At 37.5% G+C, this 17,411-nt stretch overlaps 1 protein-coding gene across 1 annotated transcript in view; it reads left to right on the top strand.

Annotated features, from left to right (window-relative positions):
* The window catches only part of NEK10 (NIMA related kinase 10), an 88,456-nt gene extending 82,333 nt beyond the window's left edge, over positions 1 to 6,123 (top strand). Inside the window, 4 exon segments of the mRNA XM_027880951.1 lie at positions 1,952 to 2,062; positions 4,463 to 4,571; positions 5,932 to 5,989; positions 6,063 to 6,123. Of these exon segments, the coding sequence (XP_027736752.1) occupies positions 1,952 to 2,062; positions 4,463 to 4,571; positions 5,932 to 5,989; positions 6,063 to 6,123 (339 nt within the window).
* The last annotated feature ends 11,288 nt before the right edge of the window (positions 6,124 to 17,411 follow it).

Genomic DNA, 17,411 nt, shown 5'->3' with positions numbered 1-17,411 from the left:
TTATCACAACGTGGATGCCCAATAACTGAGAACCAACAGCAACTCACAAACTGACTCAAAATTGACCAGTGAAGCAGCAGCAAGAACTTTGGTGCTTTTGGTGTCAGTCGGATTCAGAATGGGAAAGCATACCTGTGCTTGTTTACTCTGTACTATATGCTTCTCTTGTACTTACATTCTTACAAGTCTAAGGTCAAATATTTTTTATAATATATAGCTGTTTTATCAAAGCCTGTTACATATTTCAGCTGACAATTCTAAACTGAAGTTTGCAAGGGAGAGTTCTTGCCTGTTAGTTCTTGGCTGCCAGCAGCCTTCCCAACCCAGTTTCCATGGGAACAAGAATCAGAGTGATCTCTGGAAAACAATGTAAGAAAAAGCTTTTAAAAAAGCATTATGTAAATCCTTGGCTTTTTTTTTTCTTTTTTTTTTTCTTTTTTTTTTTTTTTTAACTGATCTGACAGCTGATTTCATTAAAACAAAAGCTAAAATTGAACACTAGTGCCTAAGGCAACTCCAAGTTTCTGAAGCAGTGGACTTGTTCTTTACCGCTTCTGTTTCAGTATATCCCAGTGTGCCCACGGTACATTAACTGCACACAGCTGATTGCACTGGTATGTAATCTATAGAACATCTTGCAAGCCTTTCCTAAGGCATAATGTTTTTTACTGGCTTATGGGCTAAGAAACATTCAACATCTGACTTAAAGCATATGTGTAAGGCCTTATCTGCGTGAAAAGAGGGTAGTATCTGTATGTAACAGAACACCTGTATGCAATCAGCTGTCTGGTAAAGTCTTCTTTGCATAGAACGTGACTTTGATCTCCAGTTTGTCAGAGCAAATCAGGACTCCTGTGGGCCCAATAAAACCGTTCTGAATTTATAGCTGTCTAAAAACAGTAATTTGTTCCAGTGGGATAAATGTCTTTATAATGTGTACTGTGTCAGTGTTTGAATGTGAATCATTAGTGGTCAAACCCTTCTTAAGTAGTCAAAAAGCTTTCTGAATGCAGTGGAGTGGCACTTCATGAATTTACATCAGTGATGTGAGTATAAAGTGTATACCAAATGGTAGATGATCATAGTTTTTCAAACAGTGTCTGCAGGTATAAGCAATTATACAGAAACAGCATAGGATATGATTTCAAAAGGGTAGCAACATACCATCCAATTGTTGTCAGACTGAGTTGGTGTCGTTGCGGTGACCAATAGTGGAACTTTTACATTTACTGCTGCAGCATAAAAAATATTTAAAAGGAAGAGACATCCTTGGAAATCGATATTAAAGACTTTAGGCACTATAAAGTATGATTTGTACTTTTATAAAAAATGTAAATAAAGATGAAATACGTATTTATTTTCAACCAAAAAATACAGGAGGAAAAAGTATACAAAATAAGTTAGGCTTTATAGACAAGTGAAATGTAGGTTACCTCCTCCCACAGGTAGTCTCTAGCGAAAGAGACGTTCTGAATTCTGGTAAGACCCATAAAGACTGTAAAAGAGCCTGTTAAAGTGATTCTATGCACACTGAATGGAGGTCTAAGGTTCTTGAAATTCCATTCATTTCGTTTGAATCGACTCATTACAGCCAACATGAAATCTAGTCTAATGGTCGATGGGCTTCATCTATAGAAAAATGTCCCAAATACTTGCGCTTTGATCAGGGAGGGAAATCTAGTTGTAACTGTATGATAGTATTGACCTTCAACACTTGAGGAGCTGAGTTATATGATAAACCAAACCTAACAGAACGGGCAAACCAAGGAGCCTTATTATAATATGCTATTAAATCAAGTCTTGTGCTGTTGTTTGTCACCATGCCATTAGATATCAATGTTTCTTTTTGAAACGTAGCTACTTTTTCCAATGAGGGTCCTGCTGAATGGGTGATCTTTATGGAAGGTGTAACTGAGTGGTGGAAACATCTTTGTTTCTTTGTTTCATGTAGCTTCCTCTAGCTTTGTAATGCAACTTGAAAAGGAGAATCATTGAGAGGTTCAAGAAGCCCCTCTTCAGTCGGCAGAGCAATCCTTGTAATCTGAAATCAGAAATGAAAAAGGTTTGGTACATCATTTATTACATTGACTTTGTCTCTTTCTCTATTTGAATTATGCAATCAATATTAGTATCACAAAAATATAAGTGTAAGAGTCCATTAAAAAAAAAACGTTTAGAATATTCTCTAGATATCCTTTATTTGGCAAATATTTAGGTTCTTTAAGTGAGTAGTTTCTGCAGGTTGGTTTCAAGTTTTTGTCTCATCATTAGAATGTTTTTTTTATAAATGGAAATGACCCGTGAGCTTCTAGCACACAAAACCAGACTTCATCTCATCAGACCTCATAAAGACAAGAGGAAGGGAAATGCAACTGGAATTTATGTAAGATCTTAATTTATGTAAACTCTTCTTAATTTGTTAATATTTTATCAGTATATTTCATGTTTTGGAATATATTCCTATTCAAACCATTAATTTTAGGAAAGCAATGTCCCAGAGAGCCTTGAATACCTTGTCCCATGGTTGCATGGTGTGTCAGCAACAGTTCAGTGTCATCATTTTAAAATGATGCAGTGTCATCACTGCAGATTCGTAAGAATGGCCTGACTAAAGAACTGTACCTACATATTTTCCAGTGACAGGCTGGATGCTCTCCAATGTAAAAGGAGCTAACAATAATATCAGAATTTCTACTTGTTCCTTCAAAATCCCCTGAGAGCACTGTAATCAGCAAAGGATCTGAAAATTACTTCCTGGTCATCTATGTTCTGGGGGAGACTCTGAAGCTAAGACTGAATTGATGACAAAGCAGTTTTAGATTTTTTATTGTACCTAAAATTTGATGACTAAGGTGATTTATTATCATTCATGTTATTCTCCTGTGTAACCTAATTTGATTGTTACCTGGTTGCACTGAACTGTAGAATCTTCTGCGTTGTTTGCTACAAAATAGACTGACCCCAAATGCTGAATCCTTCCTGTGCTTTTGTAATAATTAACCTCAGATGCTTAAGCTTCATGGAAGGTGGCTGCTTAGTGTTTACTTTGGTTTACATTGGTAGTACATTAGAAAGATAATTAAAGATGCTTCTTGCTGAGTTACTGGTTTCACGCCAATTTGAAAATTGTAAATCAGGTTGGGACTTATACATTAAATAATTCCTGTATTTCACCCGTAACATTAAATCTAAGAAATATCTGCTCATTTTGTGTATTGAGTTGATGTTTTCAAATACTGATGCCCAAAAATTGAGTAAGAAAAAGGAAGTGTTTGTTATAAAATTAACCTAATTTTCAAGTGTCTAGAAATAAATGAAACTATTCATAAATGTTATTAGCAAATGTAAAATGGTGTTAGCTTTGAGACTATTTGATTTCAACCTCAAGAAAAGGGAAGAAATGTGCTATATAAAATGTAAATGGTAGCAAATTTAAAATATTTGAAATGTCGTATGCAATTCTGGGCATTTCCAACTTGAAGGAAATAGTTATAGAAACTATTAATAGCAAAAAGAGGAAGTACAATTAGAAGGTTGGAGAATTGACAAGCATCAGTAAATGATGTTACATGATTTACCAAAATCACCACCATGAATGCACTGGGTAGCATGGATGTCATTTGGAGGTAGTGGGAGGAACCTAAATAGAGAAAAAAATTAGGTTGAACTCCTCCAGTAAGTGTTAAGAGGTTGTGCATTTTCTGCAAATGAAATTTAAAAATAATGGTGTTTTTTCTAACTATGACAAATTAGAAAACCTCATTAGAATAACAGACAAAAAGATTCCTCCACTGATCAGTGGTGGGGTAAAGGTCTTTCAGCAAGAGATATTCTTCTGTTTCTGTAAAAGTGTTATCATGCTGCAGAAATGCATAACTGGAATTTCTTTCCTGCACACAAGGGTACTTTCCTGTCAGAGATGTTGCCAGGGGGTGTTTTCAAAACTAGATGTTTTTAAGTTTAACGTCAATATCCTTGTTCATATAATCGAGTTGTTCAACTGACTTTCAGGTTTCGGAAGCTCTGGCATCCCTCCAATGGGAATTATGCTGCTTGAATATGGGCTTACAGTTTCACTTGAAGCCCCAGTTTTGAAAACCAGTCAGCTGCTTCTCTCTGTGGTTCAAGAGAATACACTTCCTTGTTAATCTTCACGCAAATGTATAATTTATGACATTTTATTCAGATAGTCTGAAGAACTCAGTGCGTTATACTAAGTGCAGATTGGCAGCTTGTAATGTTCAGTTAGTGTTTCTGGAGAGAAGAAGGTAGAATGTTCATAATTGTGTTCACCACTTTTTGATTAATGTAAAAAGAGTTGAAATCTCTTGACTTCTGATTACACTGGGAAACATAGGAAAGGGTAAACTACCTCAGAAGTCTGAAGTTTTGGCAAATGGGAAGGATGGAGATTTCAATTGCCTTTCTTTTCTTTTTCTTTCCCCCCCCCCCCCCCCCCCAGTTGCTGCAAGGTTCTCCTGAATTGATTGAGTCCAACATCTTCACAGCAGATTGGCGCATGGTACTTCTTTCTTCAGATGGAAATACGTTGCTTCTAGATGATAGAAAAGGTAAACAAAGCATCAAAACTTCTGTAGTTGCATATAGATTTCTAATAAAGTGTATGGTATCAAAGCAGAAGGAATTGCTGCTCTAAGATCTGTTTTAGTTTCTAAGACAGTGAAGTTATGCCAACTGTACTGATTTTCCTTATCAGGGTTTGTTTGGTTTTGTTTTGTTTAATTCCTAGTAAGATGTGCAGTTTACCATTGCTGGAAATTTCTACTAATTTAAGAGAGTATACTTTGGAATTACAAAGAAATATCAAAGATGCAAGTAATCCATGGTTCATCCATGAAAACTAATTAAAATGTTTGTAACCAAAAATGTCATGCTTAAGATTTACCTGTCCTTGAACATGATTTTTAATCAAACTCTGTTTAAGCCCTATGTTGTTCTTTTGTCATGTTTGGAACAGTTACGACGGGTTGGTTTAATTTGGTAGCTTAGATCAAGCCATACAAACATAAGAAGGAAAATATGTGTGTGTGTGTGTGTATACACTTCAGAAAATATAACAATATATATGTCAAATATGCTTTGGGCAAGTGATACTCAGCATAAAACAAATCATAAACACCATTTTTAATAAAACCTACAGCTGTGGCATCATCCAGGGTGGGGAACCACAATTCCTGCTCCAGGGACTTGTTTCATCATGTGCTTCTTTGTGCAGTGGACATAAGGGAAAGGTGCAGCCTGTGTTTTGGTAGCTGTGCCATTTACATTCTTCTAAATGCAGGAAAAGCTATGTTGCAGTCCATGAACTAGAGGACACAGTAACATTAAAAATCTGTGACACCAGAAAGAAAAGTGAGAAGCTTTGGTTTTGGTGGGCTTGGTGTTGAAACATTCTAGTTTTATCAGTTACACAGCTTATTGCAAAAACCAAAATTAATACTAGATGTCAAGGGTGATATTTGAGTAGGAAATGAGTCCCTAATAATCACTTTAAATATGAGCATTATTTTGTTCCCAGAGACAACAATGCAATTTTTGAGATGCTCATTATCAGTAATTTTTGAATCTTTTAACCTGCAGACAATACTTTTGTCCTCACAAATTGCTGCTGGCTATGTGCCCTTCCCATTGTAAATTGTAAGTGGGAAAAAATAAGAAAGCTGTATTTGATAAAGTCTTCATTTTCCATCAGTTTGAACGCTTTCATAATGTGCTCATCAAATGTTCGCATCATGCAAATGTTCACATTAGATGACCTCACCATTTCAGGGGTTCGTTATGGTCAGTGGAAGTTACTGATAACGAAGAATCTCTCTTGTCATTATATTTGTAGTGGAATTGCTAAGAAACTTATAAGGGAGCATAAATTCCAAATTCAATAGTATAACATTACTTGCTTTTTACTTTAAGGCATGATTGGCACTTCTGACATGGCAGAAGGGATGACATATGAGCAGGTAAGCTGTGTGTATACCCATATGTATTCATTTATTACTTTTAATGAAGATGATTTACTGAAATTAAGTTCTTTTTTGTTGTAGACTCTTAATTGAAGAGGTTCTAGAGGAAAGTGATTATTACAGTTTCTCTTCTGACAGGTGAGTCCAGTCAATCTAAAAGGAAAATGTTAATTTTGATGTGCTAAAACCAAATGTATCGTCGTCCTGTTTATGTGATTGCAATTTCACTTTAAACTTAGTGCAATACGTGGTTTATTATAATACGTGGATGCATGGACTGAAGAAATCTATGTGGGACACATTAGCTAATCTAAGCAGGTTTTTTTGGCCATATCTGTTTTCTTCATTCAGATGAAAGAGTAGTAGAAGTGTGGCAGCAATTTCCTCACAGTTTTCCACATATAAAACTGCATCTGAACAAAAGATTCATTACATAGAAGTATATTTTAAATTGATAGTCTACCAGTACAGGGTTGAAGGGCTGAAGCTGATATATTCAGTAAAATACATGTATACAGCACAAAAAGCAGTTTAAGTGGTTACTAGCACAAAAGTGCAGGGGATGAAAAAAACCCATAATGGTCTGTAAAACTAGGCAAATGCTTTGTCCTGGAGAGGGTATCTTTTCTGTGGGAAAATTTTGAGGAACATAAGAAAGAAAATATATGAAACATATCATTATAGTTCACAATGTAAGCCTAGCGTTTTTCATATTTTTCACCTACTAGCCTGTCTCAAATATTCTTTAGTGCAAAAAAACATTAACTACTTTCATCAGGTAAGTCTATTCTTGTCTTTGCAGTAATCACCATTATAAAGTCTGAGAGACTGCGGTTAGGTTTTCTAAAACAAACAAACATACACCTACCCCGCTCCCTCCCCCCCTAATATAAATATTAAGAGGTTTTAAGAATTTATAGTTCCTGTTGCCTCAGCGATATTTTCCAGTTATTTTTTATCTCTGCAAACTTTCTGGTATGGATTGACTCGAGTGTGAAATGTTTCTAATGATAGCCTGAATATTTCTATAGGCTACTCATTAAATTGGAATTCCAGCTTGCAAGTGTCTTGCAGCTGCCAGCTCAAAGTATTGAAAAATCATGATTCAACACTCCCAAAATAAAATAATAGTTCAATCTCTAAACCTTCAGGGTATACTTGAATTATGTTTACAGATTACTTTTTCAGCCATGAGGTCTGACAAATTTGTTTATAAGTGTTTTCAAATTCAAAATTTTTTGTCCTAATCCCAAGCTCCCAAGGTTCAGTGCTGTAGAAATAATATCACACAACTTATGAAAAAAAAAAAATGGAAAAATATTCTCATTTTTAACATCAAGATCTAACAAGTCTTGTAAATGTACATCTTGTTTTAATTAATTGTAATGAAGCAGGTGTGTGCTAAATATGGACTTCTTTTTTTTAGAAAAATTACTACAAAATTATCTATTGAAGGGAATCACAGAGTCATAGTATATCTCATTTTAAAAGGACTCATAAGGACCATTGAGTCCAACTCCCTGCTCCTCACAGGACCACCTAAAACCAAACTATATGAATAAGAGCATCATCCAGACACTCCTCGAACTCTTGACAGGATCTGTGCCGTGATAACTTGCCTGGGGAGCTTGTTCCTGTGTCCAAGCACCCATCCTAACCTCCGATCTGAAGTTTCCCTAGCACAACTTTGTTCCATTTCCTCATGTCCCATTTTTGTCAGTTTAATTGCTGAAATGTAAAGGATTCTTCGAGATTGCAGACACATATGCTAATACTTTCAATGTGTAACAAAGGAGTGCCACAGAAATGCACATGAGACTAACAGCAGTGAAATAATTAACAGTATTTTTCTCTTGATTTATTCAGGACTACTTTTTTTTTTCTGCTGTGCTGGAATTCCCTAGAGAGTGGTGGTTCTGCAGAAGACTAACTTTAGATTCTAATATTTAAAAAATTTTATTTTAAAGGAGACATAAGAGAGCTATGGATATCAGAATAACAGTGTAGTATAAGGAATTCTTCTGTATGCTATGTTTATCCTGCAGAAAGAAACAGGTAAAAGAGCGAGCAGGGCATTTCCATGTATACGTAAATCTGGAGAAGGCCAATGGATGTTCAGCATCCTTCTTCACTTTGGTGGATGCACAATATATTTGGTTTTTGTAGGAGCACAGGAAAATTGGATAGCACATTGTGTTTCCCCCGAGTCACACCCTTTCTGTGTTATCCACAGTCAGTGCTGATTTGTGTTTTTCACATGGGACTTGTAGAGAAGACTTAATTGATTTTGGACCAGCTAGTTATCATAAGACCTAAATTGATTTTGGAATGAATTTTGGAGGAATGGAGTGAAATGTTCTCATAGATACGAATCTCCTTATAAGTTAAGATTTATATTGTCTAGATTTGACTATATATTTTTTTTAATTGCCTAGAATTGATGATGGTATGCAATAACAGCTATTGTAGACTTTGACCAACTCCACTGCATGTGTGTCACTATAACATGTCCTGGCTTTAGCTGGCAGATATAAAACAGTCATACTGCAGCCCTTTTGTTGGTCTGTCACCAGCAACTTGATTTTTCACTATGGTTTTTCTGTTGGGTTGACCCTGGCTAGATCCCAAGTATCCACCAAAGCCACTCTATAACTCCCCTCTGCAACAGGAGAGGGGAGAAAAAATATAACAAAAAGTCAAGAACTGAGAGAAGGACAAGGAGAGATCACTCATTGATTACTGTCATGGGCAGAACAGACTCGAATTGGGGATATTAACTGAGTTTGTTACCAAAAAATCATAGCAGGATAATTGAGAAGTAAAAAAATTCTTAAAAACACCTTTTCCCTACCCTTCTAACCTTCCCAGGCTCTACCTCCTCCCCCACAGTGGCACAGGGAGGTGGGGAATGGGGTTTATGGTCAGTTCATCACACACTGTTCCTGCTACTGATCAGGAAGAAGAGTCCTTTCCCTGCTCCAGCGTGGGGTTCCTTCCACAGAAGACAGTTCTCCATGAATTTCTCCAGCATGAGTCCATCCCGTGGGCTACAGTTCTTCATAAACTGTTCCAGCATGGGTCACTTTTCCACAGGGTGCAGTCCTTCAAGGACAGCCTGCTATATATATATATATATATGTAGCGTGGGTCCACCACAGGGTCATACCAGCAAACCTGCTACAGTGTGGGCTCCTCTCTACAGGTCTTCAGGTCCCTCCCTGGAGCCTGCTCCAGCACAGGTTTCCCATGGCTTCACAGCTTCTTTTCAGACATCCACCCTCTCCAGCATGGGTCTCCTCCATGGGCTGCAGGTGGATCTCTGCACTCCCATTGACCTCCATGGGCTACAGGGAAACAGCCTGTTTCACCATGGTCTTCACCAGAGGCTGCAGGGGTATCTCAGCTCTGGCACATGGAACACCTTCTCCCATTCCTTCACTTGACCTTGGTGTCTGCAGAGCTGTTCCTCTCACATGTTCTCACTCCTCTCATCTCTGAGTGCACTTAAATCTGCACGATAACCTTTTCCCCTTAAATATTATCATAGAGGTGTTACTATCATTCCTGATTGGCTAGGCCTTGGCCAGTGGTGGGTCCATCCTGGCACAGGCATTGGTTCTACTGGACATGAGGGAAGCTTCTGGCAGCTTCTCACAGAAACCAGTCCTGTGGCTCCCCCACTACCAAAACCTGGCCAAGCAAACCCAACACACTTTTGAATCCCATTATTTGCTGTGATGTGTAATTTTGTTCAGTTCCCATCCCTGCTATTACATTAATTGTCTCCCAGACAAGGTTCTACTCCCAGATAACTTATTATTTTTTTCCTTTTCTTCCAGAGAATTGACAGACCACACTTTGGCCTTGGCTGTCAAAAACTTGTCTATATTTCCAGAGAACTTGCCATGTTTTCTGTGGTGTGTTCCGCTTGGTGCCAATCAGAGCTTTCAGAACTTGAGCAGTTTTTTTTTTTTTTTTTTTTGTGGTTATTTTTTTATTTTTTTGCTGCTTGTACTCTCTCCAAATAGCAAAACAGCACAGTTTTGATAGCTGTCCAGTGTTGAATGATTCATTTGGCTAGCAGACATGAATCATTAGGTTTCACCTCAAACTCTCCAGCAGCTTAAGCGAGCTAGAAGAACAAATCAGTCTCCCAAGCTGCACTGCAAGTCGCTTATCGGTGTCCACCATTATCTGGTTTTATTCCATCATGCAGTAATTGGTTTGCAGCCCTCTCTCCAACATCCTTTCAGCCATTCTTGCCTAAAGCTGTTTTAGCCTTGTTCTACTTCCTCTCTTTTACACGCAGTGAAACATTTCAGCAGCAACTGCAAATTTTCTGGCAGAAGCTTAGTACATCCTGTGGCTTTCTTGGGATCCCTTCCTTGGAAAAGTGTTCTCAGAAAAGCTTTAGAAAAAAGTACTAGGAGTAATGAGTATCTGTATGTTGTTTGCTTTAGCAGCATATAGGGCAATACACCTAATTTTAAACTTTCTTCACTTATGTTAAAAGCTTTTAGTTAAGATCGGGTTTTTAATTTTCTAAGATAGGAATTTGTAATGTGTGGGTCTTTCGCAGTGGAAACAGAATGACAGAGCTTCTATCAGGAAACAGATTACCTTCCCCTCAGTCCATAATATGGGCTCTTCCAGTAGAAATGAGAAGAAAAAGAACTCCAAAGGCCCAAAAACCCCTTATCACAACACCACAAATTTAACTTGTGAAGTTGCAAATCTTTGAAGGTGTTTCTTCATTTTAAGGTCAGATTTCTTCACAATTTCTGGTCAAGTTGACTGGGCACTATGTTGTAAGGCTACAAGCTGAATTCTAGTTCGGAAGAAAGAACTGGGTCATGTGTGCTATGGCTAAAAGCACTATTAAATGCATAATAAAGAGCTAGGTATCATAATAATATATTCTTTTACCTCATTGTGGAGCATACTTTATAGAGGAAACAGTCTAAGAAATATGTTTTATTTATTTTCAGGTTTGGGGAAATTTGTGTGGAGATTTTGCTTCTTTCCCTTCACTGTTGCCCCTTGCTGTGCCCTCCTGAAATTCCAAAAACATAAGATGGGAAACCAAACCTTAAGAGAGACAATGACATGAAAATTGTAGTAGGACAAATAAACTCTATAAAGGGTTAAAAATTATTCAAGTAACCTAATCAAGTGATGAGAGAAACGTGAATTCTTTAGAAACTGAGACAGCTTCATAAGAAAAATGTCATGCTTTTTTTCCCCCCCATTTTCATTATAATAGTAATTACTATCTCAATACTAGTCATTTCATGGGGATTAATGACCAGCTGAGGATAATGACCCTCAGCTTTATCTTGAATAATCAACTTGTGCCCATTTATCACTAATCTCCCGAAATTACTCAGCACTCCAATTGTATTACTTATTTATACAGATACTGGGTAAACATGCGAAAAAAAAACCCACCAAAAAACCCCTGTAGTGTTTCAAAATTATTCCATTCACATCCACTGTGCCATTTTTTCCTCTTTTTCACCTTCTGATTTAATACTATGCTAAACAAGAGGCAGGCTCCTTGTTTGCGAAGCTATTTATGAATAGAACAATGAATACTTGTTTCAAAATTTCATCATGTTTTTTTATATTGAAGTACACATGTAATACCCAAATTCATGTAGAAGTCTGTTCTTAATAAATTGCATGAGGAGACCTAATCCAAGCAGAAACTCAGTGATATGAAAAGATTTGCTATAAATAAACAAAAAAAGCAATTGTCAGAGGAGAGTTGTGTTCAGCTGAGGGCTGTAGCTCTGTCATGGTCTAACCACCCTGGGCAGCTTGGTACCACACAGCCACTCCCTTGCTCCCCTGCAGTGGGACAGAGCATTGAAAGAATAAAAGTGAGAAAGCTCTTGGCTTGAGATAAAGACAGTTTAATAGGTAAAGCAAAAGCTGCACATGCAAGCAAAGCAAGGTAAGGAATTAATTCTCGGCTTCCCAACAGCAGGCAGATGCTCAACCATTTCCAGGAAAGCAGAGCTCCATCCCATCTTATAATTGCTTGGGAAGACAAGTCCGTAACTCCAGACGTCCTGCCCTGCCCTTCCTTCTTCTTTCCTCCAGCTTTTGTTGCAGAGCATGATGCCATGTGGCGTGGAACATGCCATGTGGTCAGTTGGAGTCAGCTGTCCCTGCTGTGTCCCTTCCTAGATTGAAACACTGGTGTGTTGTCAACACCGTTTGCAGCGCAAATCTAAAACATAGCACCACACAAACTGCTGTGAAGAAATTTAACTCTATCCCAGCCAAAACCAGTACAAGCTCATATGACCAGAGGTCTGTTTGTGAGAATTGTTGCTTCAACATTAGTTTTGTAGGAAGAAATATGGTTGCGATGCAAGTAAGAATAGAAGGAAACAGACTTCATAATCAAGTGCCTATATTGATATGTTGTCATATATAATTTTCTTAACTTTCTTCAATGCAGTCTTTTCCATTGTTATTGAAATTTTAGAAATAGAGAAGCAACTATTCTTGTAGTTAAAAAGAGCTATTTTCGTGAAGAGGAAAACCATCAAGTCTAGCTCTAATGATATCTATGCATTTTTAACTACTCAAGGAATAGCTCAAAGTATTATTCACAGAGGAATTTTATAGCTCAGGAATGACAGCAAATTCTGAATTGTGCCCTTTTGAGGCAGCCCTCATTGTATTGGGTCTATGGTCCATAATTTGAAAATAGAAATGCTTTTTCTAATGGAGATTTTTCTATCTACAAATTCTTACCATGTTAATTAAGTATTCGTTAACACTTAATGCATCTCTTTAATTGTGTTAGATGACTAATATTCAAATTTGTACTTTGCTTAGTTAATGTTTTTTTAATGTTCTGGAACCTACCAAATGAGACAATAGATGGTTGTACACACCTCCAACACTCTTGGTATATAAAATGGGTTTTCTAACTTATTGATATCTAGGTAATTTAAGACACTGCTACTTTTTATTCCCTCCTGGCACCCCTTCCAGCTAATGTTGCCAGGCACTTTCTGATAATTGTTTTCTTCTTCCAAATGCTTGTCCATGTTGAGTCCTACTTCTTACACATTCAAAAGATTGTTTTAGCCAGCAGTGTTTATGAGAGTCATACCAGTATTCTGTCGAATTGTATTGCTACCCAAGGAGGTAAAAACGTCTACCAAAGCTCAGAAGTACTTTTTAACTACAATTTTTTTTCTTTAATTTCTAAACATGAATTGCTGCAACAGTCTTTCATTCACCCCCCTGCAGTTCTGATGGCTTCCAGCTGAGGCTCTGTGTGGCACCGTTAGTATGTCACTCTATTTTCAGACCAGCATTCACTACACCTTTTGAGTTAGCTGTCCTTCCACTAAGAGGCAGTATTGGCCTATCTTTCTTAAGTCACAGATCCTACCGAAATTCGAAGCAACATGAAAAGCTGGGGTAGCAATTGATCCTACCTTCAACTCCATCCAACTCCTAGGGTTAGACAGTGACTAATACTTGTCACATTGGTTAATAAAGAGAGTTCCACCAACAGTGAAACACTTGGCCAGGAGATGGATTAAAAGATATAGGTTAGTAACATACAACAGTAGTCACACTGCTCCTTTTATACTTGCTAGAGACATAATTTTTAACGAGTTGTTACAGCTGCACAATTGTACTCAGAGGATACATGTACCAGGCTTCATGGTAATGTTGAAGTCTAGAGAAATGATGACTTATAAACTAGGGAAAAAGCATGCCTTGGATCCTAGAGTATTAGCAGCTGTGCATGTCAAAATCAAATGCCTAGGTGTGAAAAACTTCCTGCTAACTGTGTTTTTAGAGAATTAGAGGAATATTCTGGTCACTACAGGCATGACCTGAATGACAGAAGAGTTGGAAATTTTTTTTCTGATATTACAATACCATAATAAAGCACTTCTCCCACTTTGCTTAATTTTTTTTTTTTAACTTTTTTCCCTATGAAGCAGAATGATAGGGACTGTAGCAGAAACTATTTATTGCTCTCTAGCAGTTAGTTAGCATCAAGACTGATAGATTTGACTAGTCTTAGGTCTGATAGGTATAAAAGAGGTATATATAACCTGGCTATTTTTCATGACATTATGTTGTGTAGAACTGAGAAGTAATCCAGGGATCTATATGGTGCAAGTACCAGAACAATCAGATTATGTTGTAGGACTGTCATTGATGCAGAACCTCTCCCTCACTCCGCTGAAGATTCTCTTTAGCAATGAGATATGTGGAAAAGAGCATTTCACTTCTTGTTGGAAAAGATGAAAGAGCATCTGGCCTGAGTTTAGGCTGACTGGTAGGTACCAAGTTATTGATACAGTTCAGTGATGTATACACAAAATTAAGTGGTCTCCTGACAGTGGAAATGTCTGAAGTCCACACTGTCTGTAGAAAATGTGTATGTGTATGAAGCTGTCTGTCAGCATTTGGACTGTGGGAATGACTGTTTTCAACAGCAGGCAGATGGCTCTGATCCCTTGCAGAGATCACATGCCTGGAGCTCTCAGACGTTCTTACATGAGCTCTCCATCTTTGAATAGAAGCATCTGTCATCACAGATTTGTTTGGCCAAGATAAGATGGGTATGCTGTTGCAGTTCTGAAGCAGGTCTTTCTACCAGTTTGAGGAAAAGACTTACTTTGAGAATGACTTCTGTGTGTCTGAGGTGTCTGCTTGGTGAAATTCTTGCTTAGAGCATGAAGTCTGTCAGAGAACAGATAAGAAGGCACCTTCCTCCTAAAGATGGTTCAGAAAGCTCAGTGTAGGATGGAATCGTTCTTGTGCAAGCAGACTGTCCTTGGACTAAACATTTTCAGTTGAAATAAAGGGCAAGAGGTTTTTTTTTTTTTATTTTTCTTTCTTTGGTTGGTTGTTTGGTTTTGAGGCTTTAGTGGTTTGCTCCAGCTAGGGCAGGGTAGCTGGTCAGAAGGTGATACCTTTCCACATCACAGCAAGATGCTGTTGAAAGGCACTTTGGGAGCTCTTAGGCTAAACAAAAGACAATCTGAAAGTTTTTGAAGAAATGGAAGATAAGATTGGAGTGTTTGGAAATCAGAGCCATACAAAGATAAATCCTTTTTCACCTGTTTCAAGATCTTCTTAATGACTATGGCTAGAGGAGGAACTGCACATTGTTACATAGGTAGCTGTTTTGATATAGTGATGCAAGATAAAACAAAAGGTAATCTAGGATGTAAATATAGTACTAATTGGTTCAGTGTTCCTCTAAGTATTGTAATTGTGTCCTTTGTCCTTAAATACTCTCTTTTTACTAGCAGAACCTCCATTTACTGATAAGGGGAAGTCAGATCTTCGTGTTTCTAGCATGGTACTCCATAAAGATAATTCTTAGGCCTCATCAGAGTATCAACTCCAGTTTTGAAAGTTAATTTGAAACCTTTTTTTTAAGACTGATCATGTGAAAATTTCATTTATCTTACTGGGACATTTTATCTCTCAGCCACCTCAGTCTTCTGAGTTTCCCGTGTTTTCATGGAGTCCTGCAGTTCTAGAAATCTGGGCCATGGAAGGAGGTGAGAGATTTTAGCCTTTACAGCACTGAACAAAGGTATTGGAAGCAAGAAGCTTTGCCCTACTTTCCTTGCCCATAGTAAAAAAAAAAAAAAAATCTACCATTTTTTCCTTTATTAACTTGTGTGTTGTAGCAAGGATTTCAAATGGGGCCAAGAAAGTACAAGAAAGACAAAAGGGAATCCAGGGAGACGTTATTGCAGCCTTTCAATATTTAAAAGATATTACAAAATATTATAAGAGATAATTTTTTTACCAAGGCCTGTAGCAACAGCATAAGGGGAATGGTTTTAAAGTGAGTAGATTTAGATTGAACCTAAGGAAGAAGTTTTTTTTGTGAGGGTGGTGAGATGATGGAACAGGTTGCTCAGAAAAGTTGTGGATGCCTCATCCTTGGAAGTGTTCAAGGTCAGGTTGGATGGCATTTTGGGATCCTAATGTAATGAAAGACATCCCTGCCCATGACAGGAGTGTTGAACTATGCAGTCTTTAAAGTCCTTTTTTCCAGTCAAAACCATTCCATGGTTCTAATTTTTGCACAGGTACAGTGCCCCATCAAGGATTATCTTATCCACATACCGGGCTGAATGGAAGTTTACTGTCAGCCTTCAGTCTATATGTTTTGTTTTTCCTTAAGCGCACTTGACTTTACAACTTTAATAACAATCTTTCAGCTTAGGGATTTCTATCTGCACGTGTTGAAGTATATTTGCAAAACTATAAACTGCTTTTCATATTTTTCCTTTCCTCATTCCTGCAATACTTCCATATCCTTCAGTACTTCAGTAATCAAAATAACACTGCTTCCTAAGGACCCATGTATATAGAGGAATGTTTGAAAGGTCTTTGGGTATCTGAGTTACACATGTTGTATACAAGGAGTCAGGAAAAATTTCAGAAGAGGTCTTACAGTTGGATTGGAGACTGGTGGAGTTTTGAGGCAAAACCGAGACAACCTGTTTTACTTTCTCACAGCAGTGATTATGAGAAGTCTTTACATCATATTTTCATATTCATAGAATAGTTATAGCAATGTAATACATCTTGATTATGAGACAAGTGTCACCAATATAAAGCTGACAGATGCAGTTCCATCACTTTCTGTGCTGTAACAGGGTACAGAGGAATTAGAAAAGGAGAAAGAAGTGGTGTTAAAGACTTGCTTTCTACTAGTTCTCCTTAGTACTGAAGTCTGGAGATGTTATATCAGCAGCATAAGTTAGAGCAGGCCCACAAATACATTATGTTGCATTCAGGCTTCATTGATTATCTGTGGGAGAACTTTGCACCATGCTGCTCTAATTCTATTTGTGTGCAGAGCAGACTAGTCCATAAATTTTGAGTCAGAGGATCATTAGACAAACTCATTCCCTGTGTGTAGCATAAATGATAAAATTTCACCCAGAGATTTCTGCATCAAACTGTTGTAAACTCTGAACTGAAACCATTTCTTTTGATAGACTTCTGAAGTTCTTTGGCTTCGCATTATGCTTATACATTAGCTTTCTGCTGATAGCACAAAGATTGATCCCATGAGTGTGAATAGTGGGAAATTCTTCCTTCCAACTAACTACTGATTTTTTTCCCCCAGGAGTCTCTACTATCCAAAGGTAACAATGAACTATCCAGCAGAAGAAAAGAATATGTGATTCTGAACAAAGGGTTTGGCATTGTTCCTAATGAAGTCAACCTGCCTATTCTTCAGCTGAGACTGATTACCAAAGGGTCAAGCTTTGCTCATTAAATAACATCCAGATGGAATACCAATGTGGGGCAATTTCAAGAGACCTCATGTGGTATTTTAGGATGATACTCTTTAGCTTTGTTTACAGCATAAGCACTTTACAAGGAACGTTGGGAAAGATGCTTTCA

The sequence above is a fragment of the Empidonax traillii genome, unplaced genomic scaffold, assembly GCF_003031625.1.
Source record: "Empidonax traillii isolate 1590-97213 ecotype Southwest subspecies unplaced genomic scaffold, ASM303162v1 scaffold81:size2596050, whole genome shotgun sequence".
Taxonomy (NCBI): domain Eukaryota; kingdom Metazoa; phylum Chordata; class Aves; order Passeriformes; family Tyrannidae; genus Empidonax; species Empidonax traillii.
This window is presented reverse-complemented; position numbering and strand designations above follow the sequence as displayed.